Source organism: Phyllobates terribilis, unplaced genomic scaffold (assembly GCF_046119375.1).
Source record: "Phyllobates terribilis strain yellow unplaced genomic scaffold, ASM4611937v1 Scaffold_4__5_contigs__length_816908805, whole genome shotgun sequence".
Lineage (NCBI taxonomy): Eukaryota > Metazoa > Chordata > Amphibia > Anura > Dendrobatidae > Phyllobates > Phyllobates terribilis.
This window is the reverse complement of record NW_027362764.1, coordinates 482,774,904-482,791,931: the sequence shown is the minus strand read 5'-3', so window position 1 is coordinate 482,791,931 and position 17,028 is coordinate 482,774,904. Positions and strand designations below refer to the sequence as shown.

Sequence of the window (17,028 nt, the reverse complement as noted above, 5' to 3'; positions counted from 1 at the left end):
TTTTTATGCCTTTTCCCCCTGACTTGAAGCAGCATTTCTTTAATACTTTTTTTTACACTATAGAAAAACTTTGATTCTTCACTAAATTAAAAACGCGGGTTGGTAATAATCGCATGATCGTATCATTAACCTTCATGATTAAAAGAAGTTTTTGACTCAAGTTTCTATTTGTAAAGCTGCGCCCATCCAGTCCATTCTGAGCAAGTAAATGAAGGGTGGATGTATCGGGTACCCTACTCATGATATGGGTAGTGAATTGGTTGTTGTTTTTGGGGTTGCTGTGGAAATGCAGTAAATTAGTCATTTGTGAACTAAGGAAATAGGGACGATTTCCACTTTGCTACAAAAGTTTGATAAACCTTATAGATAACTTAAGAATTGTGGAACATTCCCTTCACCGCTCCAGCCTGCCAGTCACTGAGCTGAGCGTCTCCTTCAGTCAACCTCAGTGCATGAGCTGCTGAGCTCCGTGACTGGCTGGAGCCGTAGTAAAGCGACATAACCGCTGTAGTCAAACACCGGAACCGGAGGAGCAGTGAGGAGCCACCCAGGGAGAGCGAGTACCTGCTGAGTTTGTTATGTATTTTATACAGTTCGGACCCACTTTCCTGAAAGTGAATAATATCTTTAATGGCTTATTAATTCATACCTCCCAACTTTTGAAGACTAGAAAGAGGGACAAATTATAAGGCGCGCGTAGCGCTCTGTGGCAAATTTTGGCCATGCCCCTGGTCACACCCCAATCCACGCCCATTTACCATTATCTTTCTCCCCTGGCCGGAGGAGTTGTCAGAGGAGTGCTGGCAGTGAGGGAAATTCAGCAGACACCCAAGACTGCAGGGCCTAGACCAAAATCTAGGACTGTCCACTGTATCCGAGACAGTGGGGACTAGAGATGAGCGGATGAATTCACAGACCTCCAGTTCAGTATCCAGGTCAGTGCTATCCGGCAGCTGGAGGGAGGCCGTGAATCTCTTATCTTTCTGGGCTGCATGACATCATCTCTGCATCCTGCTCATCTCTAGTTGTAGATTATTTCTTGTTCCCTCATTCACAGTCGAAGCCGCTAGAACTTTCTCATCTTTATGTAGCTTCACTATACAACAGCCGGCTTTTTGTGTCTCTAAAGCCGTGTTCACACGTTGCAGAAATACTGTGTTCTTTGTTTTCTGCAGATGTCCGCACCAAACTCCACAATAACAATCTGTTCCCCCCTTATTTGATGCGTTTCTGGTGCAGATGTGAAGCCGCGTTTTTAAGGTGCTTTTTATAGTACAGAAAAGAGCTTTGATTTTGCACTTAATGAAGTATCTGCGTTTTTTAGGCTCCACATACACGCGTCTGAAGACGCTGCTGAACTCTGCGGTAGTGATGAGCGAGCGTGTGTTGTTAACCCTTTCAGCAAGCACGCTCGGCATTTATGTTAGTGCTGCCGCGGCTGCATGTGTCACGGCATCCTGCATGTGTCACAGCTGTCTAACAGCCTCGACACAGGCCACCGCGGAAGCTCAAACATAGATGCTGAGCAAGCCGAAAATACTCAGCGAACACCCGAAAGGGTTAACAATACATGCTTGCTCATCACTACTCTGCGGTTTTGGTGCATTTTCTCTCTATAGGCTTCTGAAAAAAACGCATGGAGAAAAAAAACGCCCCTGCATTTTTATGTGCAGAATTAAAGCTTTTCTGTACTATTAAAAAGAGTTAAAAACTTTGCTTCATATCTGCACCAAAATCGCATCAAATAAGCGGGAAAACACAAAAAGAAAGAAACGCGGCAAACACATAATAGTCATAGAAGATTGTTACTTGGTTAATTAACCCTCACCCACTGGGTCCCTATTCTCCAAATGCTCGAAATGGTATTGTTTTATCTCTCTCCATGTCAGGAATATGTATTGATGTACAAATGTTTTCCCCTTTGATCGTACTCGAGAACTTTGAACATTGCCATGGGTATTAAGATCTTATCTCTTAATGTGATGGGTTTAAACTCCCCTTTTAAAAGGTCTCTCCTCTGGAAAGAGATAGGATCATCTAAATGCGAAGTTATTTGTTTGCAGGAGACTCATCTGCTTTCCCAAGACGCACCTAGATTATCCAATATTCATTTCCCTACAATAATTCAGGCCAATGCCCCAAATAAAAAAGCAGGTGTTGCGATACTCATAAAACATACCATATCATATTCCATGTTGTCCCTCTATACTGACCCCAGAGGGAGATACATAGTCCTATCTTGTTTACTAAATAATTCCCAATACACGATTGTGACCTTATATAGCCCTAATAACAAACCCAAAATTTTCTTCTCTAAAGTTCTTAATAAAATTCACTCCGTTTCTCAAGGACCATTGATAATTTGCGGAGATTTCAACGCCCCTGTATCTAGAGATTTAGACACGGACTCGGATCGAACCACGGGTCGGGAGGAGTTAAAAGTTATCACTGTGTAAATCCTCATATATAGGTTCGATAACCTGGTCCGATCATGCCCCAATTATATTGGAACTCGATGACGGCGGCCCTCCACCCTCTGCGTTTACTTGGCGTTTGAACACTTTTCTTTTAAAATCTGCTCATAATAGGGAATATCTCTCTAATGAACTGAAACATTTTCTCGAAATTAATGATAATGGAGAAGTTTCCGATGAGACTTTATGGCTATCCCAAAAAGCCTTTATGAGAGGTTTATGTATAAAATTGGCTTCACGAGAAAAATGACGCAGAGAGTGCGAAGTGCAATCAGTCATAAATAAAATTAAAATCTTGGAAAACAACCAGAAACAAAACAAGACCCCGGCAGTTAATAGTGCTTTGCTGGAGAGTAGAAATGACATTCAGAAACTCTTATTATTCAATTATGAATATAATTTAAAACAAGTTAAAGCAAAATAATATGCCTTGGGGGATAGAGCAAGTGCTATACTGCCCTGTAGAGTGAACAAAACTGACTGCTAAGGGGAGGATTGACCATTTGCTTCAGACGAATGGGGACAAAATTTTTGACCCAATAGAGATTGCCAACGCATTTGCGGACTATTATTCTCATTTGTACAATCTGAATATGGATCATACCATCCAACATCCCTCGACTCTACATATAGAACAATTTTTAAAATCTATTGACTTACCGAAAATCTCACAATCCCAACTTGAATCTTTGAACTCTCCTATACAGGTTGGTGAAATAAAAAGTGCAATTAAAGCCTCTAAATTACACTCCACTCCAGGGCCAGATGGCTTTGCCAATGAATTTTATAAACTGCTTTCGGAGCAGTTATCCCCGTACTTGCAGCGACTATTTTTGGACTGGAGAATCAAGGGTAAAATCAATCCATTATTCTTGGAAGCGACTATAGTTACCCTCCCAAAACCAGGCAAACCCCCAAATAAACCTGAAAATTTCCGACCTATTTCACTATTGAATTGTGACCTTAAATTGTACTCTAAAATTCTAGCCTAAAGAATTAATACGGTCCTTCCTCAGCTGGTAGCCCCAGATCAAATGGGTTTTGTGCCGGGGAGACAAACCAGAGACGCCACTCGACGTGTTCTAAACTTAATCCACAGAGCAGAAAAATCTGGGGTCCCCAGTGTGCTCGTTTCGTTGGACGCAGAAAAAGAGTTTGATCGAGTACACTGGGGATACCTTCAAGCAGTCTTGACTAAATTCGGATTCATGGGACACATACAGAAGGATATAATGGCGTTATATTCCTCCCCAAGTGCGAAGGTATTAGCATAAGGCTTTAGCTCGGAACGGTTTCATATCTCGAATGGAACTCGCCAGGGGTGTCCGTTGTCGCCTGCAATTTTTGCTTTGGTAATGGAACCCTTGGCGCAGGAGATTCGTACTTGTAAAGATATCTTTGGAATAAAAATGGGATCCGTGGCCCACCCAGTTGGTCTGTATGCGGATGACGTAATTATCTCTAACACACCCTGAAACTTCTCTCCGAGCACTGTTGTCTATTCTCTCTCGGTTCTCAGAAGTATCTCTCTACAAATTGAACTCCGCAAAATCAGTGGTCCTTCCGATTGGCTGTCCCCCAGGATTAATTTCTATTTTAAAAAAGTCTCTGCCATTTATATGGGCTAAGAACTCCATTCTCTATTTTGGAATTCACCTAGTCTCCCCCTCTAAAAACTTAGTCTCTAAAAATATTTCAGAATTACTAAATACTATCAAGCCAGAGCTCAAAAGACTGAGCACCTTAGAACTCTCTTGGATGGCCCGTACACAAACATGTAAAATGACATTTTTACCTAAAATTCTATATCTTTTAAGATGCATACCACTTCCCATACAAAAAAAGCTACTAGACGAAATCCAAGCTCTACTACTTCGCTTTATTTGGGGTGGCAAAAAATCCAGATTCCAGAGCTCTCTGCTGTTTTATAGAATGGGAGAGGGAGGTTTGGGACTACCGAATATCCACCTCTACTATAAGGCATGCACGATTGATGCTCTTAGAGAATGGTGGGACCTTACGTCCAATCTCTCGTGGGTTCAAATGGAAAAATTAGATACCAAACTTCATTCTACTAGACTCACGTTGGAGGCGGAATTTCTGCTCCCGAGGTCTCAATCTTGCTCACTCCCTACAATGACACATGCTCTTAAAATGTGGAGAGAGATGATTTTTAAAAAAATTATACACATTCCGTTGAAATATATCTCGCTTAGGAGCATTGATCTGGTGGTCCCGTTCTCCCAATTCCACCGTTGGGAAGATTACGGCATTCCTAATTTGCAGTCTATGTTTTCAGCTAGTTCTATCAAAACTTTTGACGAACTATATCAACCATATATCAACTCCCCGGTAACCTTCACTTTTCCTATGTTCAACTAAAGAGTTTCCTATCCTCTTCTCCAGCAATTGTGTCACGGCTGGCTCCATCCACAATACAACACTTTTTTCTGGGCAAGAAGGGATTCTCCAGGGGTGTCTCGGTAGCATATAATTTTCTCAATACTCCCCCTGATAACACTAAGCTCCCGTACATGACTAAATGGGAATCAGATTTGGGCACTTCGTTTACTCATGACCAATGGCAATTGGCCTTATCTTGGCCCCTTAAAAGTTCGCCATGCATAAACCATCTAGAAATTGCAAAAAAAATTCAACTTTGTTGGTATCTACCCCCAAACCGTATAGCTCATCTATCCCAGGGAACATCTCTATGTTGGAAAAAATGTGGAGAAATAGGTACACTCTTGCATTCTTGGTGGTCATGTTCTAAATTAAATAGCTTTTGGAGGGAAATATTTGGATTGTTGTCTGCCTGTGCTGGAAGTGACGGCCCAATGAATCCTGCATTACCTTTACTGAACATAGGCATTACTGACCTCCCGTACAAGAACAGATGGCTCTGTTCTTTTGTATTAACTGCAGCCAGACAAGCCCTTGCCTCCAAGTGGAAATCCCACTCTGCTCCATCAATGGATGACATCTGGTAGAGAGTCGACTCATATAATTCTTATGAAAAGATTCTGTCATGGGACGCTTCAAAAAAAGATAGGACCCAACAACGGTGGTGCGCATGGCCAGAAGTTAAAGCACTTTTTCGTGGCCAAAAATCTTAGGTATAATATGCTCATTGTTCCCGTTATACCATACGTTGTTTTTCTGTGGAAACTAGATTTAGTTCCCTTATTCGTACGATCCTTGACGGTATCTACTTTGGAGAATATACCCTTCCCTGTTTGTCCCCCCATCCCTTCCCCCCATCCCTAATGAGAGGTTGGCTTATATCCTGCTGCTCTTCCTCTTCTATTCCCCAGGTTCATGACACTAGAAGTTCCTTGCTATTTGCTCTCAAATGCTGTATTGTACACTAAATATCGTATGTGCTGCACCTGATGTCCTTTTTCTTTGTTATGTTGAAAAACTTTAATAAAAATTTATTGTTAAAAAAAAATAAATAGAAGATTGTTACTGCGTTGTTTGGTGCGAACACCTGCAGAAAAAAAGCAGCAGAAAGAGCGCAGCATTTACGCTACGTGTGAATACGACCTCAGCATTACAGTTTTATTACATATTTTATGGGTTTAATAAAGAAAATATATCAATCACGCTATTTTTTTTTACGCCATTTACCGATCCCCGTAAATAATCTGATCGCTGTGTCCTGCGGGTCATTTCGATTACAGGGACACAAATATGTCCATGTTATTTGTTCATTATTTTTTATAAAACGCATTAAAAATGACAATATTATTTTCATTATCAAATGGTTTTCTTTATTATTTTTTAGCAATTTTATAGGCTGAAAAAATCTTATTCTCCATGTAGAATAAAAATACCTAGTACACAGCAGTGTATTTCTATGTATCAGTGTATTTCTATCCTAGGCAGATCCTGCAGTACAGATCAAGTAGACAGAATTCTAGAAATTATATCACTAGAGCTTGTGGTTCTGCAGGTTAAGTGTCTGTGTCAGTAATGTTTTAAGGTTGTGGGTTCAAAACGAAGGACTCAAAAATAATTTTCTTCTGCTCAGTATACAGGCAACATAAAAATACATTGCTATACACAATGTATTTCTATGGAGATGTATACTCTGCTTCTGGAGTCATTGCCTGCATTGTAGATTCAAGATAACTAAATCCTCCTATGTTTATCATTGAGAGCTGTACTCAGTGGTTAGAGCTGCAGCCTCTGGACACTGAGTTCCCAGTTTGAGTCTCAGGGAGATGCGATCACAGGAGAAAGGTGAGTAATATAATTTAATATATTCACTGACCAGTGAGTGGCCCTGCCCCCTGAGGAGGAACTATGGAGAGGTGAGTATAAATAGAACCTGGGAGAACAGCTCAGCTGTGATGGATGCAGGACTGAGCCCTGAAATTGTGACAGTCCTGCAGAATATGGGACAGTTGGGAGCTATGTTAATTGGTTATATCATAAATCTCAGAACTTTATATGTCAGTTGCCATTAATAAGTTGTAAAACAATGTGTACATATTCCAAAACCTAGCTGACAATTGCATCAAAATGCACAGTCTGGTGGTTCTTCTGACCAGCCTGTGACTGGCGATCTCCCGGTGGGCCCATGTGTTGGATATAGTGGGGACCCGCCGGTAACGATGGTCTTTATAACCAGGGGCCTATCAAAGGCTGCTGAGCGCTGATGGCCGCCGGGAACATCACTGTCTGCTATGCAGTGACGTTCAAAGGCCGCCGGACAATCAAAGGCCGTGTGTGTCAGTGTTTGGCCTTTGATAGATCAGTGGGCATTTAACGTCACTGCTCTGCACCTGGTGCTGACATCAGTGCGTGGCGCATAGCAGTGATGTAAAACTGCCTCCGTCACTACTATGCGCCAATATGAAGCCGTAAGAGGACGCCGCCGGGGAAGGTAAGAAGTTTTTATTCTTATATGAATGGACAGGGTAGTGAGTGGAGATAGAGAACTAGGATGAGGCAGCATTGAAGCTCATGGGTGATAAATACAGGCCCAGGATGGGTGGATGGGGGATACATACTGGCCCAGGATGTCAAGGATGGGTGGGGGGGATACATAGGAGCCCAGGATGTGTGGAAGGGATACATAGAGGCCCAGGATGGGAGATATTATTAAATAAAGGGAGCCAGGATGAGTGACAATTACAGTGTGGGGGCCAGAATGAGGTATTAGTTTATGGTGGCAAGTTTGGACATAATTACTGTAAGGGACATTACTGCTGTAATATAATTCTTCATGGGGGACTAACAAAAGGGAGGTCCTATTACTGTGCAGGGCGGCACTATGCTCCCTTTTTTCTTCATCTTGTGTAGTGAAGAAATCAGGGAATAAGTGTGGAATGTGCTCTAGAAGTGATCAGCTATTGATAACTGTGTGTTATTTTCTGCAGCGATGAGTCCTGGATGGAAGATGTGATAGTGGTCTGTGCCAGATGAAGAAGAAAAGCGAAGATGAAAGACTTCAACTAGAGACATCACTGGTGAGTCAGTGTATTACATGTACATGCATACTATACACTATATAGTATATACAGAGCTCCGGTGTATAATGTCACTGGTGATCACTGCATTACCTATACACTATATACAGATCTCCTGTGTATAATGTCAGTAGTGATCCCTGTATTACCTGTACACTGACAATATATACAGAGCTCCTGTGTATAATGTCACTGGTGATCACTGTATTACCTGTACACTATACACAGAGCTCCTGTGTATAATGGCACTGGTGCTCCCTATATTCCCTGTACACTGACACTATATACAGAGCTCCTGTGTATAATGTCACTGGTGATCACTGAATTACCTGCATAATATATACATGGGAGCTTTGTGCATAGTGTCAGTGAACAGATAATACAGAGATCATCAGTGCTATTATACACAGGAGCGCTGTATATGATGTATCGCGTACAGGTAATACAGAAATCAGCACTGACCGTATACACAGGAACTTTGTACATAGTGTAATGTCACTGGTGATCACTGTATTATCTGTACACTGATACTATATACAGAGCTCCTGTGTATAATGTCACTGGTGATCACTGTGTACATTGACACTATATACAGATCTCCTGGGTATAATGTCACTGGTGATCACTGTATTACCTGTACACTGACACTATATACCGAGCTCTGGTGTATAATGTCATCAGTGGTAATATTTGTGTTATTAGTATTGTGGTTTTTATTCATGATCCTTATTATAGTATTATTCGGTGACAATGTAATGGTAACGTGTGGTCTGGTCATGGTATGGTGGTACTTGTATGTGGTGGTAATATGTGATCTGGTCATGGTGCGGCATTATTTGTCCCTTGTATGAGGTATTATTCGGTTACTATGTTGTGGTGATATGTGGTCTGGTCATGGTGTGGCGGTATTTGTCCCTCGTATGTGGTATTATTCGGTCACTATGTGGTGGTAATATGTGATCTGGTCATGGTGTGGTGGTATTTGTCCCATATATGTGGTATTATTCGGTCACTATGTGATGGTAATATGTGGTCTGATCATGGTGTGACGGTACTTCTCCCTTGTTTGTGGTATCATTGGTCTTGGTATAGTGAAGTGTGTTGTGTATGGAGGTCATTTGGTCTCTCTGATATCAATAAGGGGAAGATTCTTTATTTCCAATATAGATTAATTACTTTGACGCTTAACCCCTCCCTGTCCTGTGTCTATTACACAGTAGCAAATATGCACTTAGAAAGGTTCTCCGGTGAAAACAAGTAATCGCCTATCCTAAGGCCACATTCACACATTCATCATTTGGTCAGGATTTTACATCAGTATTTGTAAGCCAAAACCAGGAGTGGGTGAAAAATGCAGAAGTGTTGACGTGTTTCTATTATACTTTTGCTCTGATCCACTCCTGATTTTGGCTTACAAATAAATGTTGTAAAATACTGAACGTGTGAACGTGACCCAAGAATAAGTAATTGATTGGTGGCGGTATGACTGATGGGACCCGTGCGATCTGCAGAATGTGGAGTTTATATCCCCATTAGACTGGAGTGGCATGTGCGACTTGACCACTGATCCATTCATTCCCTCAGTGGCTGCAAGTGCTTCTCTTGTTTTTTTTCTGGAAGCCTCAAAGAGGATGAATGAAGCGGCGGTCAAACATCCCACCTGCCGCTGCTTTTTAACCCATTCCCGGCATGCGCCATACATGTGTACTGCTCTGCGGGAGTTGCGTTCCCGCAAAGAGCAGTACATGTACGGCGCGGTGATTCACGCTGAGCGGGTGTCAGCTCTGTGTGAGAGCTGACACACCGCAGCACCGCCCACGATCGGTGCTAGCACCGATCACGGCTGTTTAACCCCTGTGATGCCGCTGTCTGTAGGGACAGCGACATCGCAGGGGGAGTGGACTCCCTCTGTGATACCATCAGCACAACGTGATGTGATCTCGTTGTGTTGATGGTCTCCATGGCGACCCCCAGTCCCAAGATGGCCACGGGGTCCTTCAGGGGCCTCAGTGAGCAGGAGCTGAGATGCCTCCTTCCTGCCTGTCAGATGCTGCTCTGATGCTCTGCAGTGCAGATGCATTGCAGAGCACCAGATCAGTGATCTGAAAGTATGAAAATGAAGTCCCACCCAGGGATAAGGTAAAAAAAAGTAATAAAGCACTTAATAAAAATTATAAAAATATATTTAAAAAAAAAATCACAAAATAAAGAAAAAAAAAGAAAATATATTAATCCAATAAATATATTTATTGGTCTAAAAAAAAAAAAAAAGTACACTTATTTGGTATCACCACGTCCGTAAAGACCCGACCTATAAAATTGTCCCACTAGTTAACCCCTTCAGTGAGCACCGTGTAAAAAAAAAAAAAAAAAAAAACCCAAAAAATACAACGATGCTTTATCATCATACTGCCGAACAAAAAGTGGAATAAAACGCGATCAAAAAAACGCCTGCAAATAAAAATGGTACCACTGAAAACGTCATCTTGTCCTGCAAAAAACAAGCCGCCATACAGCTCCATCAGCAGAAAAATAAAAAAGGTACAGCTCTCAGAATAAAGCGATGCCAAAATAATTATTTTTCTATAAAATAGTTTTTATTATGTAAAGGCGGCAAAACATAAAAAAAATATATAAATGTGGTATCTCTGTAATCGTACTGACCCAAAGAATGAAGCTGCCTTATCAATTTTACCACACACGGAACGGCATAAAAAAATCCCCAAAAAAACAATGAATTCATAGTTTTTGTTCATTCTGCCTCCCAAAAAAAGCCACGTGCCCGAAAATGGTACCAATAAAAACGTCAACTCGTCCTGCAAAAAACAAGCCCTCACATGACTCTGTCGGACAAAATATGGAAAAAGTATAGCACTTAAAATATGGCGATGCAAAAACTTGTTTTTACAATAAAAAGAATCTTTTAGTGTGTGACAGCTGTCAGTCATAAAAACCCGATATAAATCAGGTATCGCTGTAATCGCACCGACCCAAAGAATAAAGTCGCCTAATCAATTATACTGCACGAGGAAAGGCGTAAAAAATAAATAAAACCAATTCTTTTCCTGCTGCTTATTTGTTCATTCTGCCTCCCAAAGATTGCAGTAAGTCTCGCCTCACATTTATCCGGCGCTCTGCGCTGAGCGCTTACACCGGGGTTTCCGTGTAAATCTCTGAAATATGTAATTCAGACGGAACCCACGGCGGAAGATTCCCTGTAATGAGGCAGATGGTGGCACTGTGGGCGCCATCTGGCCTGTGATCCCACAGTGTCCGTCTTTTTATTAGGCGTGCATAAAAGTGCCGTCGGCCACAGTTCTGTGCACTTCTGTAAAGAAGGACAACACTGAACAGAGGCCAGATGGAGTCCAGAGTAACTCTGCTGCCTCATTATAGTGAATGGATCACTTGGGGATTTCATCTGAATCACGTCACTTGGAGATTTAGATGGAAACCCCGATATAAGTGCTCAGCGTAGAGCGCAGGATAAACGTGATCCAAAATGTTATGTAAAATGTTCCCAATAAAAGCTTCAACTCCATTCACAAAAAAGCAAGACCCCACTCAGGTCCGTCATCTGTAACAATAATGTAGGGGCTTCCACATTACTGGTAGCACAAAGGCTCTGGAAAAACGAAATGGCTCCTCGCCCTCCAAAAGAAATCCAACGAATTCTGCGCTCCCAAATCCAAATGTCCCCCTCCCTTCAGAGCTCCAGTGTGTGTCTAAACTGCAGTTAGTGTCCACATGTTTGGCATTTCTGTAGCGATGAGAGCCTGCCTAATTTACGTGTGCATGTCTCCAGAAGCACGAGCTTGGCATAATGTACTGGTAACCACAATGTACTGGTCACTACAACATACTGGTCACTACAACAGCAGTTTGCAATCTTCACTTAGCAACATCCACTACTGCTGGTTTGTGGAAAACACCCATGAAGTCAAAATTGTCACTACACCTGTAGATAAATTCACAAAGGGGTATAATTTCCAAAATGGGTTCACTTGAGGGGGAATTCTGCTCTTCTAGCACGTAGGGGCTCTGTATAAGGAGTCCTCAAACTATTCCAGGAAAATCTGCGCTCCAGGAGGCAAATAGCGCTCCATCCCTCCCAAGTCTCGCCCTGTGGCTAAGCAGTACTGTACAGCCACATATGAGGTATTTCTAAATTCATTAGAAATTGTGGGACAAATTTTGGTGCAATTTTTACCCATTTCCCAGTGTAAAAATGTAAAATCTGGGGCTGAAACAAAATTTCCGTGTTAAAAATGTAATTATTTTTTCTTCACAGCCCAATGGTATAAAATTACTTGACCCACCTGTGGTGTCGATATGATCACTGCACTCCTAGATGAATTCATTGAAAGGTGTAGTTTGTAAAATTGGGTCACTTATGGGGGGGGGGTCAGCTGCTCTGGCACCTCAGGGGCTCTACCAATGTGACATGGCACCCTCAAACCAGTCCAGCAAAATCTGAACTCCAATATGGTGCTTCTTCCCTTCTGAGCTTTGCACTATGCCTCAGAAGTAGTTTTCGACCTCATATGGGGTATCTGCATAATCAGGAGAAATTGCACAACAAATTTTGGGGTCCATTTTCTCCTGTTATCCTTGTGAAAATGCAAAATTTTGTGCTAAAAAACATTTTTGCGGTAAATTTTTTTATTTTCAATGTTGTAAACTTCTGGGGGTTCAAGGTGCTCACCACACATCTAGATAAGTTCCCTGAGGGGTCTAGTTTCCAAAATGGTGTCACTTGTAGGGGGTTTCCACTGTTTAGGCACATCAGGGGCTCTCCAAACGCTACATGGCGTCCGCTAATTATTCAAGCAAATTTTACATTCAAAAAGTCAAATGGTGCTCCTTCCCTTCTGAACCCTGCTGTGCGCCGCCCAAACAGTGGTTTTCTCCAACATATGGGGTATCGGCTTACCGATACCCCACCGAGAAATTGCACAACAAATTTTGGGATCCATTTTTTCCTATTACCCTTGCAAAAATATAAAAATTGGGGTCTAAAGTAACATTTTTCTGAAAAAAGTTAAAATGTTCATTTTTTTCTTACACATTCCAAAAATTCCTGTGAAGCATCTAAAGGGTTATGTCACAAACCGATCGGAGCCACGTGCCCCTGATCCTTCCTCACAACTTCCGTGAGTTCTGGGTTTAGGATAATGGGAAGCGAGCTTATAAATTTTATATATTTATTTACTCAAAAGAGCGATGCTAGGTACAATATATACAAGCGGTTACAAGATATATATATACAGTAGTCAGACAAATACAGTAAGGAAGCAGTAATACGATACAGTAAAATTAAAAGGAATAAAAGTGAATATACCACACTTTCATCAAAGGTCTCTGGACACGGCGGGAAGGGTGCTGTCATGGGTCCAGGGCGGTTCCTTGTGTCTTTCTGCCCATCTGTAGCGACAGGTGACCCTCAACAGAAGACTCCTCCTCTCTCACAGAGGGACACATTTATACGTAACTTGGGCAGGGCAGAAAATAGGCGATTTACATGTAATCTCCTCTTCCCTTCTATTAGACATTTCATAATCCATTTCCCAGCAATATTCTCAATGTAAAGTGCGCATGGTAATTGATCTAACACAGGAGCTTCCCCTGACTTCAGAGGTAATTCAATTAGCTATTCCTCATTGCCATGATTCAATTAGCTCCCCCATACTCTTTTGTCAGGAATAGGCGTTTGCACTACAAAGGTATATATCCTAGCTGACCTGTATTCAATTCTCTCCTGGGCAATAGCATTCTTTTGGTAATTGCCTTTTGGAGCCAGCGTAGTAACGTAATGGTAATTAAGTCATATCCTGACTGTGGGGAATACACCATTTCCCCTGGGGTCCTTTGAAGTCAGACAGACTAGCATTCCTGCTGAGACCTTCATAACTGGGAATATGAATTTCCAGTCCCTGGCCTCACCACAGGTTAATAAACTTCTTGAATGTGGTTTGAGCACCTTGAGGGGTGCACTTTTTAGAATGGTGTCACTTTTGGGTATTTTCTGTCATATAGACCCCTCAAAGTCACTTTGCATGTGATGTAGTCCCTAAAAAAATGGTTTTGTAAATTTTGTTGGAAAAATGAGAAATCTTATAACTTCCTAACAAAAAAAAAATTTGGTTCCAAAATTGTGCTGATGTAAAGTAGACATGTGGGAAATGTTATTTATTAACTATTTTTTGTGACATGACTCTCTGATTTAAGGGCATAAAGATGAAAATTTTGAAAATTGCTAAATTTTCAAAATTTTTGCCAAATTTCTGTTTTGTTCACAAATAAACGTAAGTCATATCAAATAAATTTTACCACTATCATGAAGTACAGTATGTCATGAAAAAACTGTCTCAGAATCACCGGGATCTGTTGAAGCGTTCCAGAGTAATTACCTCATAAAGTGACAGTGGTCAGAATTCAAAAAATTGGCCTGGTCAGGAAGGTGAAAACAAGCTTCGGGGTGAAGGGGTTAAAATGGGGATAAAAGTTCCCAATTCTTCTGATCGGTGTGGTTTCCAATGGTCGGATTCTACCGATCAATAAGATATCATTTACCTAACCTGTGAATCGGTGATAACTTGTTTTCATCAAAGAACCCCTGTAATTGTACATCCCAGTTATAGTGGCGTACAGTAGATGTGTAGGAGCCGCCTGTGTTTTACAGTCAACGCTCCACTATAATGGGGATAACGGCTAACAGGTATTTGCATAGGGTCAATTTCCCCTTTGGGCCCCAGACACCCCAGTCCGACCCTGCTCCTGACTCAAGCTTAACAGCTGCATAGAAATACATGCTGTCATGCTTGGGTCAGGAGAGCCACAAGCCAGTCCGAACATTGACATGCCGTTGTGGTCTGTGTTATATGGCCGTCTGGCTGCACCCATATGCAGAGTATCACAGGCAATTATTCCACAAGTTCTGTAGGAGCAAGACTACTCACACTTTATGCATAGCTGTAGACACTGGTTCACACTGCCTGATTTGATAGATGGAGTATATTAGCTTTTAATGTTCATGGGTGACTCTTATACTGTTTGAGTTATGGCTATAAGAAGACTAGTGTACCCCTGATGGTTTACCTGTTTTAATTCTATTGGTTCCCCTTCCCCCTCCATGCAGGAATGCCGACATGCTCACCACCCACGGCCGCATGCTTCCAGCTTCCGGGTGTTGTGCGCGCCACAGCCTTGTTCTTAAAGGGCCAGAGTGCGCACCTGCAAGATGGCTTCCAGCCAATAGCTGGGAGGCATGCTGTTTAAAAGCCATCCTCCCAATAGGGAGGGGCTAAAGCAACATAGAATTCTTAGATAGTGTGGTAGTCTACATCCTGGCGAAAATGCGGCACCGTGACCGGAGTAACGGTGATCGCATTAAGGTGCCTGCTAATTCTTACAGCAGGCCGCCGGGATTCGTTGCCATGGGGAGTGTCACCCCCCCCACCCACCCCCGCAACTACGATCACCATGATTGGCTGTTCAGAACTAAACAGCCAATCACAGCGATTTCAGTGTTTCAGGAAATGAAAATGCCTGAAACACTGAGATCCAGCCTATGATCGGTGCTGTAACGGCAGCGTCAACAGCCCCCGCACTGATTGGTGCAATCAGATCAGTGTGCAGAGACGCTGTCTGACATCACAGTGACCGAACTGCACTTCCTCATTCCAGCTTGTAGACATTGTAGGGCGGTCGATGTGCTGCTCTTTCGCGCATCTGCTGGGTCTTCTGGCACCGCAGGTTTTTCATGCCTGTGCCAACACTTCTGCTGCTGTTGATCATGAAAGATGAATGAAGACGTTCCTTATCTGTTCCCAGATTTTTCCTAATACACCCCAATCCCCCTTTTCACTCTCTTCCTAACCCCTTCCCCACTCCCCCTTCTGCCGCAGAATGCTGATTAGCACTTGATTGCTCTTTTTTGTCAGTTTTTTCATGTGTCCTGCAGCTGTCGAGCGTTGATCAGTGACTCAAATCACCAATCGTCACCCGTGCTTCCTTTTGGCCAGGACTTTTGCTATTTTTCTTCCCCCCTTTTCCACCACATCCGTGCGTGCGTCCCACATCCATTAAGCGCTGATCAGCGACACACATCATTGATCAGCATCCAGTTGTTGTCATGGGGTTTTGTTTGTGAAAAAAGAATTAAAAAAATTATTTAAATTAGTTGATAGGGCTAGATTAGGGACAGTAAAAAAATATAGTGTACCAATCAGCATCTACTACAGTATTTTTTACTGAATATAGTCAGGGTTAGTGTCAGATAGTTGTGGGCACTCAGTAATTTTATTTTTACTGACGTCCTTTTAGTTCTTTTTTTATTTTACCAATTTTTTTTTTTTCTTTATAGATTCTTTTTCTGTTCTAAATAAAAAAGTTGACGCCAACAAACACACACACACACACACACACACACACACCTGAATAAAATTCGATACACACACACACAAACACCGCATACATGAAAAAATGTCCTGGTCACCCCAAGCACAGTATTCAACTGAGGAGGCATTCGCCTTCCTTGTCGCCGATGTAACATACCTGGCGGCGTCCTTGCATGGTGGTCCATCTCCCACTGTGCAAGAGCGCGCACTTTATCTCCAGTCCAGAATGTCTCTCTGGCTTCCCTCCTTGCTGTCTGTTTGTCTGTTTTGGCTGCATAGGGCGACGCCCGCTGAACTTCCTGTTTCTTGTACCTGCTGCGGACACGCCCCTGTTGCACCTTCAGCCTATTGCTGTCCATCTTTGGGTATTTATACCACCTTCTTCCTCAAGATGGCGCCTGAGCATTGTGTCCTGTCAGTCGGCTTTTTGTCTCTGACGTGCCAGGTCCTATCCTGTTTTCCTGCCTGTTCTCCAGTTCTGTGTCTGAACTGTGGTCTGTTCTTGTGAACAAGCTTCTAGCCTGTTCTTTCGCCTTCTAGGGGCTGTATTCCTAGATCTGCCTGTCTGTGCCTTGCGGTATCTGTTCCCGTCTGAACAGAGTCCTGTTTGTGTCCCAGCCTTGCTGTATTTGTTCCCGTTTCTCTGTTTCCAGTTGTCTGTGCCTTGCGGTATCTGTT

The 17,028-nt window shown here is 42.4% G+C and overlaps 1 protein-coding gene across 1 annotated transcript in view; it reads right to left on the bottom strand.

Moving 5' to 3' along the window:
• Positions 1–16,643, bottom strand: part of SNRNP48 (small nuclear ribonucleoprotein U11/U12 subunit 48) — a 36,320-nt gene extending 19,677 nt beyond the window's left edge. Inside the window, exon 1 of the mRNA XM_073678738.1 lies at positions 16,508–16,643. Coding sequence (XP_073534839.1) covers positions 16,508–16,627 — 120 coding nt within the window. The 5' untranslated portion in view covers positions 16,628–16,643. The remainder of the gene's footprint in view (positions 1–16,507) is intronic.
• Between the last annotated feature and the right edge of the window lie 385 nt (positions 16,644–17,028).